General features: G+C 35.2%; 1 protein-coding gene across 4 annotated transcripts in view; it reads right to left on the bottom strand.

Annotated features, from left to right (window-relative positions):
- Positions 1 to 18831, bottom strand: part of GRID2 (glutamate ionotropic receptor delta type subunit 2) — a 1592807-nt gene that overhangs the window by 390727 nt on the left and 1183249 nt on the right. For all 4 annotated transcript variants that reach the window (XM_081594858.1, XM_081594839.1, XM_081594831.1 and 1 more), the window contains one exon: positions 12964 to 13161. In XM_081594858.1, the coding sequence (XP_081450984.1) occupies positions 12964 to 13161 (198 nt within the window). The remainder of the gene's footprint in view (positions 1 to 12963; positions 13162 to 18831) is intronic.

The following is an 18831-nucleotide window of genomic DNA, read 5'->3' as shown; positions in this document are numbered from 1 at the left end:
TTGATTACACTTGAGTCCTGTTAGGTGCTCACATGTTTGCTTGTTTTTTAATTGGGGGAATTTGACCTTTTGTAATGCTTGCCACTATAAAATTTATCAAATTATAAACAGAAAAATCAGAATCATTAAGACTTAAAACAAATAAAATCTGAAGTAACCAAATGGCAGTCAAAAAGAAACTCAGAAATACTTTTCAAGACAGGGCTCTACTTGGAAATATTCTTTCTGATATTGGTATGCAAATTTAAAACAAATTCCTCAAATGCAGTGGGTATATTCACATGAGGGACTGTTTAAAGATTCCAAATATGGCTTCAAAATTGTATAGAAGATTTTTTTTATTTCTATTTAGTACTGAAGTTAAAATTTTTATTTAGCAGTTAAAATTCTCAGCATTGCAAAAAGTAGAGAAAGTGCATTCTCTGTTGCATGGCCTACCTTCATAGACCATATAAATTATTATCTTTTTTCATTTGTAGTATATTCCTCTGTGTTTATAATTTCCAGACTAACATAGGCTATTATTTTACAGAATGAACATCCTAAATAAAAATGATCAATCAATCTAAACACAATTCCCTAAGATTATGTTCATAGAATCATATAGAATTTCATGGGTAAAATGGTCTTTAAAAATTAGAATGGTCTCACCCAAAGCTGCAGTCTCTTATACATGGAAGTTATCTTACTCATTAATTTTATCCCTAAACCATGACCAGAGATAGATGAAAATCTTGGTAATAGATGGCATTTCAATAGCCAACGGTAGACTTTAGGATTTATATATCCTCGATTTATGAGATTTTCTCATCATAGCACCAGTCTTTATATCACCTTGCCTTTGACTGATGCAGGAGCCTGTTAATTTATATCCTATAACCCACCAAATATTTTTAGTTCCACACATATTTTACTGAATTTTTGTTTGTCCTTGCCTGCAAGTTCTCTTGAAACCTTAAAGCCATTCCTGGACAGCATCATTTTCTTTGGCAAATACTCATTCTCTATTCTTTAGCTCTGATTCAACTGATTATTCACCACTTATCTGTGCTTGCCATCTATTAGACCAAGTACTTAATGATTGAAGTCCTTTATCTGATTGAATTGCTCCTTACTGTTTGCAGTATGCCAATTAAATATCACCTGCAAATTTAGAAAATTGCTTCTACAACCATCCACTAAGTCATTTGCATCTACATAATTTATTTCCTCTCACAGATCTCTTTTCATCCTTCTCCTTCATGGGTGTTAAAATCTTTCTTTATTGGCAACAAATGTTTTGTGCCATTTTTTTTCTCTTTTACTTACATACATTCAGCTTGTGTGATTTCCCACATCTGTGATTCCACTCCATCTTATATGTATATATATGTTGGATTATTTTTGAACATTCACTGTTCAGACATACAAACATGCATTCTTAAAACCACATGTACTTTTTCAACTTCTTGCCTGACAATAGCTGACATACTCTGGGATATTCAATAAGTCCATTAATACTTATCCAATATAATTTAAAAATTAAAATCTTAGTTATTGTCTAATTTAAAGTCTCTATGAGAACTTCTTTTTTCTTTACACATTTTATTCTGGTTCACTTTTCAAAGCTACCTTTTCTTTCTTTTTTAATATCTATTTATTTGGCTGTATCTATTTGTATCTATTATTTGACCATGGGGTCGCTGAGAGTCGGACACGACTGAGCGACTTCACTTTAACTTTTCCCTTTCATGCAATGGAGAAGGAAATGGCAACCCACTCCAGTATTCTTGCCTGGAGAATCCTAGGGACGGCGGAACCTGGTGGGCTGCCGTCTATGGGGTCGCACAGAGTCGGACACGACTGAAGCGACTTAGCAGCAGCATTTGGCTGTATCAGATTTCAGTTGAGTCGTGTAGGATCTTCGTTTGTCATGGAGGATCTTTTGTAGTGGCTCACAAATTCTCTACTTGTGGTGCATAGGCTTAGTTGCCCGTGGCATTTGGGATCTTAATTCCCAGACCAAGGATCAAACCCGCATCTCCCACATTGCAAGGTGGATTCTTAGCCACTGGACCACACAGGAAGGTCCCCAAAGCTACCTTTTCATTTCACAAGGTTCATAAGCATTGTCACTGGCTAGGTGTGAGTGGAGCGAGAAGTTCTTTGGTGAGTGAAATTTCATTGGTGGATATGGATATTTTCAAGGCTGGTTTGTAGTCATGGGAAGACAGAATGGAAATACATATGGATTTGTGTGCGTGTGTGCATGAACCATGGGACATATGTAATGATCGTCAGGCACCCAACAGAGAACCTTCTTCATTCACAAACATAGTTCCCCACCCACTGCATTCTCTTGATCCAGGGGATGGCTTCTTCAGCTTCTGCCCTTTGTCTTAGCTAACTACCTCTGTCTTCTCCATCTCAACCCTGATAATGAAGGAGCCATCTCAACCCTGACTTCATAAAGAATGGAGATGAGAGTGGTGTTAACCATTGTGCTCCCCACAACTTGTACTGTGACACAGACAAACCCAACTATGGGCTTATCTTTATGCCTGAAGCTTTGCCGATGGCTCCACAACTCCCTTCTTCAGTATGGATGGGAAAGGGGGCAACTAAATACATTCTCAGGTTCTCTCAACTCCCCTCCTGAGTAAACTCTTTCTTCCCTTCAGTGTTTTTTTTTTTTTTTTTTTTGTAGCAAAAGCAATAATAACTCTCTTCCTTTATCCAAGCTCAAGTACAATCATTTAGGACCTTAAATAGCCATTTTGTGCACCATCTTCATGTTAATTCAATACCTCCAATTTAGTTTTTATAATGGAGGTGAGAAAAAGGCCTATACTTCTTAAACTTTTTTGCCCTAGGCATCATTCATAAGATTTCCAGATGTATTTACTTATCTTTCCTAGACAATTCCATTTGGATCTTCTTCAGCCATCCTAAAATCAAAATGTCTACAGCCAAGCTCTGTATCTCTGCTGCCCTTTTCCAATCTGGTCTCCTTCTGTATTCCCTATTTCTGTCATTGAGTGTCCGTCTGCTCATGTTCCTCTGCTAAATTTCTCGCCAAGTCTCAACACTTCCTTTCTCTTCTCCTCCAATTTATCAAGTTCAAGTAAGTTTTTCTTGGAATATTGATTGCTTTCTCAAAATCACTTTTGGGAGCTATTGCTGTTGTTTTAGTTTAGACATCTTTAATTCCTCTCTAGATTGTTGAAAAAGACATTTGTCTTTTCCCTTCTTCACTTGAATGCACCCTTGGCCTTAGCCTGAGTTATCTTTCTTAAAAATAAATTAAATCCTACTTTTCGCTTATGTAAAAGCCTTTCATAATTTTCACTGGCTAAATGATACACTCCAAACTCTTTAGCATGGCAAGCACGCTTTTATAATTAACCCTATTGTTGCCCTCAAACTCCTACTCATCTTCAAAACCTAGCTCAACTTTCTCTTCTTATGCGAAATCTTTTCAACTCCCCAGAGAGGCTGCCACTCCACCCCTGGGTTGCTATGGCACCCTGTATGCATTACCCTATGGCATTGATTGCACTGTGTTTTAATGATTTATTTACACATTTGTCTTCCGTGTACACTGTGAGATCTTTGAAGGCAGGAACAATGTCTTCCATTCCTTTGTGTCCGTGATGCTAGGCACAGAGCCCAGAACATACCATGCATTCAAAAGCATGAGGGGAATGAAATGATGAATATAGGGCATTCTGCTTGGCATACAAAATAAATACAACCTCAACTCTCTGGTCTCCAAAATAGGGACTATGGAAAGAAAAGGAAAAGATCAGTCAATCTCTCTCTATATATTAATATATATATACATATTTTTTCCAAAGGGTCATTTGAAAAGAAGTGAAAAGCATGTCCTAAGAAAATTGAGTTATCAAAAATGGGAATGGTTTGAAATCGTTATGATCAAAGCATGAGTTTAGCTGGGGTTGATATTATAGGAAGATGAAGTGAGTGAGGACAGCCAAAGCAGATGGAAGCTGAATGCGACCTACGTGGAGTGTGATAAAACGTAGGAAAATGAGACATAGTCTGCAGAAAATAACGTATACCTTTCTAAGGAGCTTTAATTTTTCTTAAAAAAAAAAGGAAAAGATGAAGCCAGGTTTTTGAGAAAAAAGTGAGATTTTTTGAGACGTTTAGAGATGCAAACGTTTTTATTCACTCCCCAAATCCTTTTCTATGTAATCTTATTTTTGATCTTCAACTATATCCAATCAAACTCCACCTGAACCTTCTTTGAATTTGAACATCTTAAAAAAAAAAACAAAAAAAACTGTGTTGAGTTGTTCCTGAGTATGATCTTCCTCACTGTCTGTGACTTGGTTTATTAAAATGCTTTTAAACCAAACTTAGACTAGAATGCCTGGGTTTGAGTCATGAATTCTCCACAACTTGGCTAAGTGACCATGGGCAAGTCACTTTAGCTCTGTTTCATTATCCACAGTACTGGGATGATAGGAGAACCGACCTCAAAAGGTTGCTGTGAGTACGGAATGCTAATACATGCAAAGTTTGTTCAAGTGATTTGGCAATAGTAAGCTCTACATTAGTGCTAATAATTATTCTTTGGTCAATTTTAAACTATGTTTTTGTTTTTTTTTTCATTCTCTATGGCACCTGTCTTGTCATTGCAGTCAAGTATATCACTGACTGAAATATGTGGCTCTAATTCCAATGACATTCTATTTTTTATTACAAAACACAGCATATAAAAGAGTTCCAAGTTACATAACCCCTAGTTTTAGCTCTTTCCTTATAAAAATACTAAAAATTCATATTTAATCTATTACCTTATTTTTTTTCTTGATTAATTGCCTACTCCACTACATTAGACTTCCTTTTAGATTTCTATCATCTATCAGTTTCTTCTTTTCAAAGTCGAGTTCATATCTTTTATAGCTTTACCTATGGGGATCTAAGTATTTTCTTACAGATTTTACACTTTTAGTGTAGCAGTGAAGCAGTGAGGATAACAATGTATCATACTTTTGCAAATATTTTCCAGCCTATCATTTGTAATTTAATTTAGTTATTATTGGTTTTGACTTATTGATAATTTAAATTTTTATATACATGTAACTATTGATAGTTTCCAGGCCACTTATTCCATTATTTTTATGTTTCTGAAAGATACCTTTTATTTTTTCTTTCTGGTATCCATTTTTTCCACCCTCCGATAACAACATGGCTGCTTTCCTGGGGAATCAGCATTTTCCCTTGCTTCATCTGAGTACTGTCCATTGAGCTCCCCCTACTGACGTGGGTGCATGGCACAGGCCTGGTACCAACAGCACTGCTTCCTTCCAGCCATCTCAGTGCTAGAATTGGGTGTAAAACTGAGGTTGATGGTGAAAAAGAATCTATGTTCATACTGGGATGGAAAGGAGGATGAAATCTAAGTCTGGACCTGCTGAAGTCACTTTGCTGCCTGAGAAGGAGAGCATGCCTGAGGACTGGGGCAACACAATGGAAAGCAGAACTGAGATATAGAGACAGCCCTTTCAAGGCCCGAGGACATAAGCCTGGATCTCATCCCTGCATGGTTGTGAAATATTAAATTATCTTTTCACTTCAACTGGATTGCCATTTGCAACCAACAACATCTAATTAATCTAGCTGAGAAAAAAACAGAAAGGTTATTTTTAAGATAAAGAATTCCTGAATCAGTGTATAAGCAGTGGGGAAGAAAAGATGTGATGGAAACTAAAGACATAAAAGGAGAGTAAAGAAAGATGGAGAGGCAATTTAAATTTCACTCTATGCTGATTAGCCTCAGACGTATCTGATCACCCCAGTGTCCTGTGAGACTCTAGACGCATATATCAAATACTTATTTCATTTTCTGTTTGGGTAACTCCAAGGGCATATCCACAGTGGTTAAGAGGTTGGGCTCTGAAGTCAAATATCTTAAGCTCGTGTCCTGGTGCTATGTGACCTCGGACAAGGTGCTTAGAACCTTACCTGTGTAATGGGAACAGTTGTATCTATTTCATAGAATTGTTAGGAGGATTTAAGGAGTCAGTACTCATAAAGCTTTGGAATAGCATCTGGCTATTTTACAGTGTTAGTTACTATTACTCTTTCCAAAATGTTACTCTTGATCCCACACTTCCCACCCTCCGCCAAATATTTCCTTTCTTAGTTTTCCCTATGCCAGTAAATGGTCCAGTCTCAATTCAATCGTACTGAGTGGTTGTGACCAAATGTAACAAGCTATATAGTCAATGGACAGCAAGCTTAAAGTGATAGGAACAAAAGCCCAAAGTTTAACCTGGTAATAAAGATAGAAACATCTTTTAGATGAGGTCAAACTTAGCAGTCTTTGGGAGGTTGGTTGACTTTATTAATGAACCATGAGATGTCATTGAACAATTTCACAGACGTGTTATTATCTAATGTATGTCTTAAAATGTCCCTCGACTGCTATTCATTCTTTTTTGTCGCATCTTTCTAGATACTAACTTTCAGCAGTAAACCAAATGTACAAAATTATTGCCCCAAATAAGGTTACATTTTACTAGTGGAAGGTAGATGAACAAGAAGATATAATAAGATGGTGGTATGTGTTAGAACAAGAACACAAGATAAGGGAATAGGTAGTAGTTGTTTACAGGGTGGCTATGGAAGGCCTCTCTAATAACTTTTTAGCAGAGACTGGGAAAATGAGGTGGAGAGAAAGATACTTGGGGAAGAGTAATCTAGGAAGATGCGACAGGAGTACAAAGTCAAGTTCAGCAAGTGTGAGGAAGAGCGAGGAAGTCTGTGGGCTTGGAGTATAGTGAGGGAGGAAGAGAGATGGGATTTCAAAGAAAGTTCACTGGGCAGAGTATGCAGATAATTTTAAGGACAGTTTTTACTCTTGGGATTGGAAAGCTATCAAATGGCTTTCAGCAGAGGAATGACCAGATCACTTTGGCTGCTGTGTTCAAATTATACTGAGGGCAGTTAAGAATGGAAAGCGGTGGGAAAATGGGAACAAATGAAGCCTTTTACTGCTGCTGTAGCTAAAAAGTTAAGAAATGAAGCTTTTGAGTAAGAAGATATCATTGACTTTGTTCTTTCCCATGTAGTCTATCAGCAAATTCCACCAGTCCACATTCAAAATATATGTTGAACTTACTATATACATATATATGTATATATTTTTTTTACCATGAAACCTGATGAAGATTTCACCCATCTATCAGAGTCAGCAGATAAGATGAAACCTGTTTGTCTTCCCTGCAAAGCATTCCTGAATTCATTTGCTAGGCTAATATTCACAATAGTTTTATCTTGCAGACGTGCAGATTGCAATTCAAAGAGGTTAAAAACTCTCTGAGGCTAACAGGGCTGGTAACTGTGTTCCCAGTGTTCACAACTAATGTCTGTTTCAATCCAAAGTCTGTGTTGCCACTAAGGATTAGAGAAGAGGTAGAAGGATGTTGAGGTTGAAGAGTGAGAAAACAAGGACTCACACTAGATTCACATAGTCTTTGGGTAAACCATGAGCTTTAACAACTAGAAATGAGACGTGTCAATAATGGAAAGTAGGACTAGGAGGAGAGACTTGAAAAGTACGGAAAATGTTTGAAACAGCCACTGTGGAGACTGAAATAAAAAAACAAATCAATATCTAATAAATTAAAGGACAATGGAGAATCAGTGAAGGCTCTGTTGATGACATTAGCTAGTATGACACTGAAGTGAATTCAGTCTGCCAGGTTCATGACCTTCTATAGCAGTAGCCACATGCAGGATCAGAGAAGTGTGGACGGGGATGAACCTAGGGAGCACAGAAAAAGATGGAGAGCTGTGGATGACTTGAGCAGAAATATATGCTTATTTTGAGTTTCAACAGAGTGAGAATTGACTTCTATCACTTTCATGATATACTAGAGGCCAAGAAATTTTGCCAGTTTTTTTAGACATGCGGGAACCTGATTTCTGTTCTTCATTAATGAGATGCATCCTACTTTCCTTTTGTTTTGTTTTGCCAGTTACGTGTGTACTTCCGAGGGGGACTTGTCTTATCATCTCTACCAGACAGACTTCACAATATTTTCTTCTCATGTAGCTTTCTAACAAATTTCAGTATCAACATAGATGCCCCTTACCATAATCATTTGGGGCCATTTTTTTCAAAAAATATTATTTTTGCAGAAAAATTGAGCATAAAATACAAAAAGTTCCCATATACCTTTCTCTGGTCTGCCACTCCTCCATTCCCCAATACAATTTTTCTTAACATCTTTCATCAGTATGGTACATTCGTACAATTGATGAACCAATACTGATACATTATTATTAACTAAAATCTACAGTTTATATCAGGGTTCACTCTTTTACGGGTTTTGATAAATGCACGGTGTCATGTATTCACCATTACAGTATCATATAGAATCATTTCATGGCCCTAAAAATCCCCTGTGCCTCACCCATTTGTCTCTCCCTACCTTACCCAATTGGGGGCCATTTTAAACTCTAATTCCTTTTGTCTCCTATAATATTTCTACTGTGACCCACAAGGTCAGCTTCTGTTAATACATTCCATCCCTAGAACTTCTATATTTCAGTCTCTGGCAACCTCTTTCCGTTCTACTAGTTCTTTCATGTTTTCACTTAGACTTTACCTGTTTTTCCACCTCCTATTCATATTCTGATTACTTTTCCCAAAATTTTATTCAGTTCTATCTCCCAAGTCATGACCATACTTCCTTGAACATTTTCAGTTTTCTTTATCTCACTAAATTTCCTTGCCGAGTTCATCCAGTATATCTCAACCTTGATTATGGACATTTTCATCTTCACTGCTTGGGCAGCATCGTTTTGGTAATTCCAGCCCTGGTTGAGGGGTACCTCTTTGGGAGATACACAATCAACTGGAGCATTACCAGCTCCTGATACTTGCATTTTACATCTTCTCTTTTGTGTTTTCATTCCTTCCCATGACTTTGTAATCAATCCCTGTGATTAAATCTCTCCTCTTTGAAATTCCAAGAGTGGTTTCTATTTTCCTGACTTAAATGAGTTGAGGTGTAAATGCTGATAATGTAAAATAAAGTTGTCAAAATCATTCTTTAAAATGTACCCATTAGAATCTAAATTTTATAGTGATTTGAACCCCACTTTTCTCTAACAGATGGGGATATTTATATCATGTCATCTTTGAACTATGTTTATATTCCACATGACCTTCACAACATTTTTATCCAAATATAAAATAAAGGCATGCTTAAAAGTCTTTTTTTGCTTACAAAATTATGCCTTTGTACAAAAAGTATATATTCAAAGTCAATCTCTGTTGAACAACCTGTGACCATAATGTTTCAGGTGTAAAATATTTCTTCTGGATTGAGTCATCATTATCTTAGTACACAATATATTGATTCATTAGACTTTAAAAATGCTAACCAAAAAAAGAACTAACAACTAGAATACACAGCTGTCTAACTCATAGTCCTTCTTCATTGTTTTCTTAATCTTTTGTACTTCCATCCTAAACTTGATATACTTGTTATAGTATCAAGGTCTCTGTGTTCTTCTCACTTTTGTTCTTTTACACCAGAGAAAATAATTTATCAGTCACAGGCTGCAGTCCATGGGGTCGCGAAGAGTCGGACACGACTGAGCGACTTCACTTTCACTTTTCACCTTCATGCATTGGAGAAGGAAGTGGCAACCCATTCCAGTGTTCTTGCCTGGAGAATCCCAGGGACGGCGGAGCCTGGTGGGCTGCCGTCTATGGGGTCGCACAGAGTCGGACACGACTGAAGCGACTTAGTAGCAGCAGGAGCAGCAGCAGTCACATTAACTCACACATAACAATTTCTCCTATACTGAACAGAACATATCTCTAATTTATCTATTTCACATTGAAACATCTTTTGGCCAGATCTGTGTTCTCATAAATTTTAAGAGCGTATTAATTGCAGAAAGTTATAAAAGTAGTGATACAGATAAGGAATAGAGGAGACTTTGCAACACTGTCAGTTTTTAAATCAATTCTATATGTACATTTAGGCAATTCCTTGCTCTCTTTGGTGGTATTTTCCAGTTTAAGAATTATGTACATACTTGATTATGTACATACATGATTCCTGACATCCAGTTATAGTGGAAAGTCCCTTTAATATGAGTTCATCCCAACCTGATGTCTCGGTGCCAGCCTTGGAAATCACTGTTGAACAATCATATGAACTCAGAAATTTCCCATGTTCCCTCTCTGGATCATTTTTAATGTATTTTTCCATAATCATCATGACAAAGACTCTAGAAAACATTCTTTTAATTTTGGTTTCCCCTTAGGAAGGCAGACAACCTTGTTAATTTCATAAGTCTTATGCCATGTATAGAGGTATTCAATGGCAGTATTTACTGTTATTTAAAACATACTTAGATCCATGAAAAATGTATACACTAGTAAATATATATATAGCAATAATAAGCTCACTTTTCTGGAGCTCTGTCATACATTACTATGCCAATTCAATAGTGGTATTTTGCTCTACAGGGGTAAATAAACCTGATAAAATTTTAATATGATGTGTGTATAAGCCAGATAAAATTTTAATATGATGAGTCTTGAATAATCTAAATTACTTTATGATATTTTTACTGCATGACTGTTTGTATATTTGAATTGACATTTTTAAGTTGCTTAAAATTAGAGCATACTTCTCTATTGGTAATAGAAGACAGTTAAAAAGAACTCTATGAATCCTCAGTATAACATTATCTTAGTCATCCTGTAATGCTGACTGTCCTCTCCTCGTGAAAATGTTCTCTTCCTGTACCACACTCTCAGTTTTCTTCCCATCTCACCACCTGTTCCAGCAAACTCTTACATAGGCTTCTCCTCTTTCACCTACTTAATAAGTATTTCTTAAAGCCTAGTCAGAATGGTTAAATATCTTTTTGAAGAAAGTAAAAATCTAATTGCAGTAAATAGTGTTAGTCGCCCAGTCGTGTCTGACTCTTTGCGACCCCATGGACAGAGGAGCCTGGTGGGCTACAGTCCATGGGATACTACATGCAAGAATATTGGAGTGGGTTGCCATTTCCTCCTCCAGGGGATCTTCCTGACCCAGGGATTGAACCCAGGTCTCCAGCATTGCAGGCAGTTTCTTTACCCTCTGAGCCACCAGGGAGGCCCAAGCTTGGGGTGGGGGGTCCAAATAAAAGTACACAGTAACAGCATGGATCACAAGTCCCTTGAAAGTCTATGATCTGACAGATTAGGTTAATAGTTCTAATTGCAGTAAATACATTTATAGTTTTTCCAGCTAAAAAACCACACATTTGTCAGTCAGCTTTTTTAAACCTGAATTTTTACTTTGTGAAAGGACCCTGCTGATCTTTATATTATCATATAATAATATGCTCTTACATGCAAATAAAAGCAAATTATTATGAAGAACATCTGATGTGAAGAACTGACTCATTGGAAAAGACCCTGATGCTGGGAAAGAAATGAAATGAAATCATTTATTATTGTATGAAATATTACTGAATGATAATTTTGCTTTGATTTTTGAAATAAAAAGTTACTCTTGCTTTAAAATCACCAGCCTTGATTTTATGAATAATAATAATATTTCACCTACAGTATTCTTCTCAGACAATAAAAAAGTATAAAGTAAAAGATAATTTGATTATAAGTGACTGTGTTCTGAGACTCAGTGCTCTTGTCAAACATAAATCAAAATTAGCAGTGTCACTGTTTGAAATATTTGAAAACACTAAGACAAAAAGTACCTAGCAAAAATAATCCTGTCAACTCAGAATTTGTTGTATGCTAATAATATTATACAAAAATGAGGCTAAACAAAGAAATTTTAAGGTAAGCTAATGTAAAGAGTACATGCCACTTGTAGGACTGGACTTCAAGACATTCTAAAGGGAATTTCTTCAGGTTGAAGTAAGTGATACCAGTTAGAAGCTCATATGTATAGAAAGGAATAAAATGCCCCAGAAATAGAGGAAAAATAGTTAAAATATTAGACACTGTCTCCCTTCCCTTTATACCTTTGAAAGTCAATTGATTGTTTAAATAAAAAAGTATAAAATTTTACTTTGGAGTTCATCAAATATAAATATATAACCACAATAACACAAAGGCTATGGTGAATATAAATGGAATTATATTGTTGTACATTTATTACTTTTTAAATGAGAAATGATATGATTTTAATCTACATAAAATGTGATAAGTTAAGAATGCACATTACTATCCTAGACTAACCACAGACAAACAAACAAAAACCAAATAAATGCAAATAAGAAGCTAAAAGAGAAATAAAATCAAACACACAAAAAATCAGCTAACCCACAGGAAGGCCAGAAATGAAGGAACAGAGAGAAAAATGAGATACACAGAAATCACATAGTAATTTATAGACCTAAATATGACTATTCAACTCATTACGAAAGCATAATATTTAAAAATGTGGTGCACTTAATAATAGGGCTCCCAAAAAGGAAGCAAAAACTGACAGGAACAAGGATAAAGTAATGGGGGAATTTAAAACACTTCTCTGAGAATTGTAAGAACAAGGAGAAAAATATAAGTAACAGTAGATTTACCTTCTTTAGATCCAAAAATGAAATGATCAGTTCCTAAGTGATCAGAATCTTACTTATTTCTTCAACTTGTGTTTTAAAAGAACACAATGACATGAACTGTGTTTGGAAGAGGCATTGTGACTTCATCACGTACCAAACAGTGATAATATGTTTGGAGTATAGCTTTGGTAAAGGTAAATCCTTGTGCTAAATATTTTTCTATTATAGGACATATTTTGAAATTTAGGTTTGTATTGTCATCAATTTTTCTTTCCACAAAGTTCATGAAATAGTACTGGCTGAGACTTGAATTCAACACCACCACCTTGCCTTACACTTATTTTAAATGAAATTAGCTTCCAAGGATTATAGTCACTTTAGATATGTGATAAACAAACAAATGCTTACCTTAAACACTAGTTCTCCTACCAAGCCATTCCATGTTCCATCTTCTTGTGGACTTCCATACTTGTGATCCGGTGCAACATAAATTTCATAGTTAAAACCCAGGTAGTTGGATAAGGCATCCAGAACATCAATGGAGAAGCCTTGGTATTTTTTCGGCTTACCCAGGACATTTTCAGACACCATTACAAAAGGTTCTTCCTACATGGAATTAAAAGAAATCGTTGGTGTCAATCTATATTGGTCCTTCAAAGCAAAGATTAATTCTTCAAAGAATTCAGCTTACAGTCTAAAATTGATTTTGCACTGTGAGAGAATAACTTTGAAATAAAACTTATGTGTTATTAATGCATCATTTTATCAAACAATGTTTAATCACCCAGTTTCTTGTCATCTCTCATTTAATTATTACCATATCAAAAAATTAGATGTGATTACAAAACTTCAGAAACCATAAATTCATATCTCTTGCCATTTCAGGAGAAACCTAAGATTCATCAATAATAAAATCATATTTAGGAAACCATGAATTTATTGTTTCTATCCTTGGGTAGTTATTGTCTGTATTTGTCAAAATACACAAAAATATTTTAAGAGATATAATAGACACAAATTGTTTTGAAAAGATACAAAAATTCTAAGAACTTACAATTTAGCTAAAATTTATAATATCACATTTACTGGGAGTTATTTGCTAAGTAATTTTGAAACTTGGATATAAACACATATTTCATTGCAAAAGTAGTTTCTCCACTACTGTTATGAGAAATTCACTTACCTTTTTGGTAATCTGTGTAATTTAGTAAATTTAGCAAATTGGTTTCCATTTCAACCTCTTTCATCTTTTTGCATTGTTGTGCTGTTACAGTTAACAAATGGTCCCCTTTCACTTTTTAGAGCACCTAGTGTTACAAGCACTAAATTGGTCTGACACATGCTGGCAGACTACAGAAAATTAGATAATCTATTTCTTAATTTCCTAAACTTGTTCAGAAAACTTTCAGCAACAGTAATATTTACAGATAACCGTCCACAGTGTATATATCTACCTAGTCCTGTGGGCAGGTTATCATCTATCCTCCATCTAAGCCAGAATACCTAAGGATTGTAACCTTAAGAACTCATAAAATAGACTTCACTGAGTTGTAAAATAATACTTGGCGTTTGGCTCTTACTCAAAGACACTAAGTCAGTGCCTTATAAAATCAGCTGCATCTATGATAGGAATATTGCCCACCATAACATTCAGTTCTCCATAAATATTACCTTGAGATAAGTTTTTATATTGTCCAGAGGCAAGAGAGCTTAATTTTGCTTCAGTAACGCCTTTTTTAAAATAATGAAAATAAAGTAAATAATTATTAAGATATCCTATTTCACTTTAGATACCCAGGAGACCATGATGCTCATCTATGACTATGTTGACATTGTGGTATTTGTAATTTTCAAAAAATCTTTGTTTTCCAAATTGCTGATACTTTTTATTTAAAAAATGGTCTTGTTTAACTGTTTGTAACTTATCTTAGAGCAAAATAAATCAGTAAATGAGCAGGTAGATGAAGGAGATGACTGCTATTTGTTCCCCAGTAGTGAGAACAATGAATTGTTCTTCATTAATTATACATATCTATTTTCAAATCAGCAGTTGAGAATATAGACAATCTACAATCTCTCTTTAGGCAAAGTGAGACCATGTGACCAGTTCGGAGAAGTATGATGTAACCAGGGCGCTTTGTGCAACTGTTTTTGTGTCCTTTCTACTTCTTCTAGCTGGAATGAACACATAACAGCTGGAAGCTCTGGTAACTATCTTAGCTCACACATAATAGAGAAATAACACAGAAAAATATGTCCTTGACATTTGAAATGCTATAGAAGACTCTCACTGACTCTCTACTGTTCTAAAACGTAAAAAAAATAGAAAGAAAGAAAACCTCAATTTCTTATTGTTGTTAAGCTCCAGATATTTTTTTTTGGTTTTACCAGTATTTGATGCTAATGAACAGAAATAGATTGATATATATCAATAGGTTGGAAACTTTGAGAATGAATGAACATTTTTAACAATTCTGACTTGTTTAATATAAATGATATCAACTAAATAAAAAGTAAAAATTAAACAAATCCTTTAATACTATGCATAAAATACAGAACATTTTCTTGATTCCAAATTAAAACTTCCAGCTAATATAGCAAAATTTATCACTGGTCATTTGGTTGTTTGGACAAAACACAGACCTAGTTAATGATGATGCATTGCACAATGTATCTGTGACCTGAAGTCACAAAGTCATTCAGAATAGGTCAAAGAAATTCCAAAATAAAGATCATATTCAGAGAGCATGAAAATAAGATCAGGAAATTCTATCATTAATTGGGCATTGATTATTTATATTATGTTGTGCATGCTGGCAACAGAGAGCATGTACTTATTTCCTTATACACATCTCATTCATTGCTACATTTTGAACATCTATCCATTGACAAACTAATGGAAAGATGCTTCATAAAAGATCTTATTGGGCCTCTACCAATAATTTTGACCATACATATTCTTTATTTATCCATGGACTTAAAATCTAACAAATCTCTTAGGTTCAGCAGCAATTTAATCACCAGGAAACAGAAAACCAGTCTTTAAGGTGACGTTTGGAAAATTAGGAGGACTAATTATAATGCAAAGCTAACTGTTCTAGGTGGCAAAAATAATACCCCAATGTATGCTTTCATATGAAATAGCGAGTCTTTTCAATTCTATTAACATATCTTTAGCACAATTGTTTAATATGCTAAGTTGTGTCATATTTGCTTAGTATGCTGAATTTACCCCTAGAAAATATTTTTAATCAACTTTATAAGTAAATCCCTAGGCAAATGGATCCCTTTCAGAAGTTTGCTGTCAAAATCTGTTCCTAGCAACATCAGCTACAAATGATTAAAGATACAGAATAAAAATGACTATACTAAGGGTTTTTTAAAGAAAGTTGATGGATTATTGATGAACATGCTTTTTAATTTTACATCCTAAATAAACTTTATTACATTTTATCATTATCCTCTAGATTAATGTTCTTAAGCTTTGTTTTTAAGCTCTAATACACATTTGGATTGCTATGCATAAATCCTACCTCAGACTAGTTGTGTTTTATGAGGACAATCAGCCAATACAGTAAACATAGCAACAGAAATTCAACTGAAACTCTGGGACCAATAATAGAAAAGATACCTGCTCCTTCTCTATGGCAATACTGAGCTTGGGTTAATTACTTTTATCTATGTACCTATTTCCAAAATTTATTCACTTATTGACTCATCCATTTAACATGCATTAAGCAGTTACTGAATCAAATTACTACATTCAATATAGTGAGAGATATTGGTAAAAAGTCATGGACACCATCTTCAAAACAATTATAACCTAGTATTGGAAAAGCTATGTACTCAAAAAACATAAAGCAAAACTTGAGTATCACACACCATGACTGGCATGAACAGAAGACCAGAGCAATACAAAGGAAATTGTAAAAATAATGGAAATAGGGAGTTCCATAGTGGTCCAGTGGCTAAGGCTCCATGCTCCCAATGCAGGGGGCTAAGGTTGGATTCCTGGTCAGGGAACTAGATTCCGCATGCCACAACTAAAGGTCTAAGATTCCACTTGCCACAACTAAGACTTTGGCCTTGCCAAATAGATATTAACAAAAAAGGAAAATTACTATGCTGGGGGTTACAGGCATGCACTATTTTAACAGATAAGAAAAATTAGAAGCAAAAGTTTCAACTCAAAATCACACAATAAGTTACAGAAGACAAAGGCATTGTCATAGCTCATCTTACTTCAACTTTATCTCTTTGGACCTCAAAATTTCCAATGAGTAGATTAAAATATAAGATATCATAATTTGTTTCATATTTTAAAGCAAGTTAAGTTGGTGTGAGACATAGACTCCAGATTCCTGACAGAAAAAAAAAAAAATTCTCTGGGAAAAAAGTATTTTCATTTTAGGTCTTACATTGTCCCTTCAAACAATTGGTTGAATATTCTGTCCAAAGCAAAAGTTAAAGATATCATGTAAAGTGTTAATTATTCAGTCGTTTCTGAAATCTGTGAGCCCATGGACTGAGGCCTTGCCAGGCTCCTCTGTCCATGGAATTCTCCAGGAAAGAATACTGGAGTGGGTTGGCCATTCCCTTCTCCAATTAGGTAAAAGGAAATTCTATTTCATATATAGAAGCAGCAGAAATAATATATAACAGAAACAGAACTTTTCAAGAAGTTAAATGCTGAAACTTTCAAATGCATATTATAAACATTTTGTTTACTATTTTTAAGGAAATAAGAGAAAACTCTTTTGGCAGGAAATACAAAACTAAAGAAAGTGTCATTGTTAAAATTAAAAAGAACTAAACAGAAATTTAAGAATTAGAAAAGACAATGACCAGAGTTAGTAACTAAATGACTGAGTTTATCAGCATAACTGGAACAGATGAATAGAGAATTAGTGACCTGTTACAGATTAGAATTAATATCCAGGGCACAAAGGGATAAAAAAACAGAAAATTGAAAAAGAAGGGAGGGGTAAGAGATGAGAAGCAGAAAGAAATATGACGATATTAGTATGATAATCCCAAATAGTTTAAGGATATGAAGAAATAGGAGTTAACATAACTTTTGATGGATGTTTAAATTGGTGCAACCACTTTGAAAAACATTTTCACATATCTAGTGGAGACTGAAAATACTTATATGCAAGTAAATTTTGCGTGATTTTGAGTGCTACATAAAAAATTGCCTTGTATGAAGATATGGGCAGCTATGTTCTAGCAATTTCACTCTGAATATGAACACTACAGAATGTTGGGCACCAAAATATATCCCCAAGAATGTTTATAGCAGTATTGTATGAAGTAGCCCAAATCTAGAAATAATCTCAGACCATGAACTCCTTATTGCCAAATTCAGACTTAATATGAAAGTGTAGGGAAAACCACTAGACCATTCAGGTATGAGCTTAATCAAACCCCTTACAATTTACAGTGGAAGTGACAAATAGATTCAAGGGACTAGATCTGATAGACAGAGTGCCTGAAGAACAATGGATGGAGGTTTGTGACATACTACAGGAAGCAGGGATCAAGACCATCCCCAAGAAAAAGAAATGAAAAAAGGCAAAATGGTTGTCTGAGGAAGCCTTACAAATAGCTGTGAAGAGAAGCAAAGCGAAAGGCAAAGGAGAAAAGGAAAGATATGCCCATTTGAATGAGAGCTCCAAAGAATAGCAAGGAGAGATAAGAAAGCCTTCCTCAGTGATCAATGCAAAGAAATAGAGGAAAACAATAGAATGGGAAAGACTAGAGATCTCTTCAAGAAAATTAGAGATATCAAGGGAACATTTCATGCAAAGATGGGCACAATAAAGGACAGAAATGGTATGGACCTAACAGAAACAGCAGATGTTAAGAAGGGGTGGCAAGAACACACAGAAGAACTATACAAAAAAGATCTTCATGACCCAGATAATCACAATAGTGTGATCACTCACCTAGAGCCAGACATCCTGGAATGGGAAGTCAAGTGGGCCTTAGGAAGCATCACTACAAAAAAAGCTAGTGGAGGTGATGGCATTCCAATTGACCTATTGAAAATCCTAAGAGATGATGCTGTGAACTCAGCAGTGGCCACAGGACTGGAAAAGGTCAGTTTTCATTCCAACCTCAAAGAAAGGCAATGCCAAAGAATGCTCAAACTACCGCACAATTGAACTCATCTCACACGCTAGTATAGTAATGCTCAAAATTCTCCAAGCCAGGCTTCAGCAATACGTAAACCGTGAACTTCCAGATGTTCAAGCTGGTTTTAGAAAAGGCAGA

This window comes from Giraffa tippelskirchi, chromosome 1, assembly GCF_054371585.1.
Source record: "Giraffa tippelskirchi isolate mGirTip1 chromosome 1, T2T-mGirTip1v1.2.pri, whole genome shotgun sequence".
NCBI lineage: Eukaryota > Metazoa > Chordata > Mammalia > Artiodactyla > Giraffidae > Giraffa > Giraffa tippelskirchi.
This window is presented reverse-complemented; position numbering and strand designations above follow the sequence as displayed.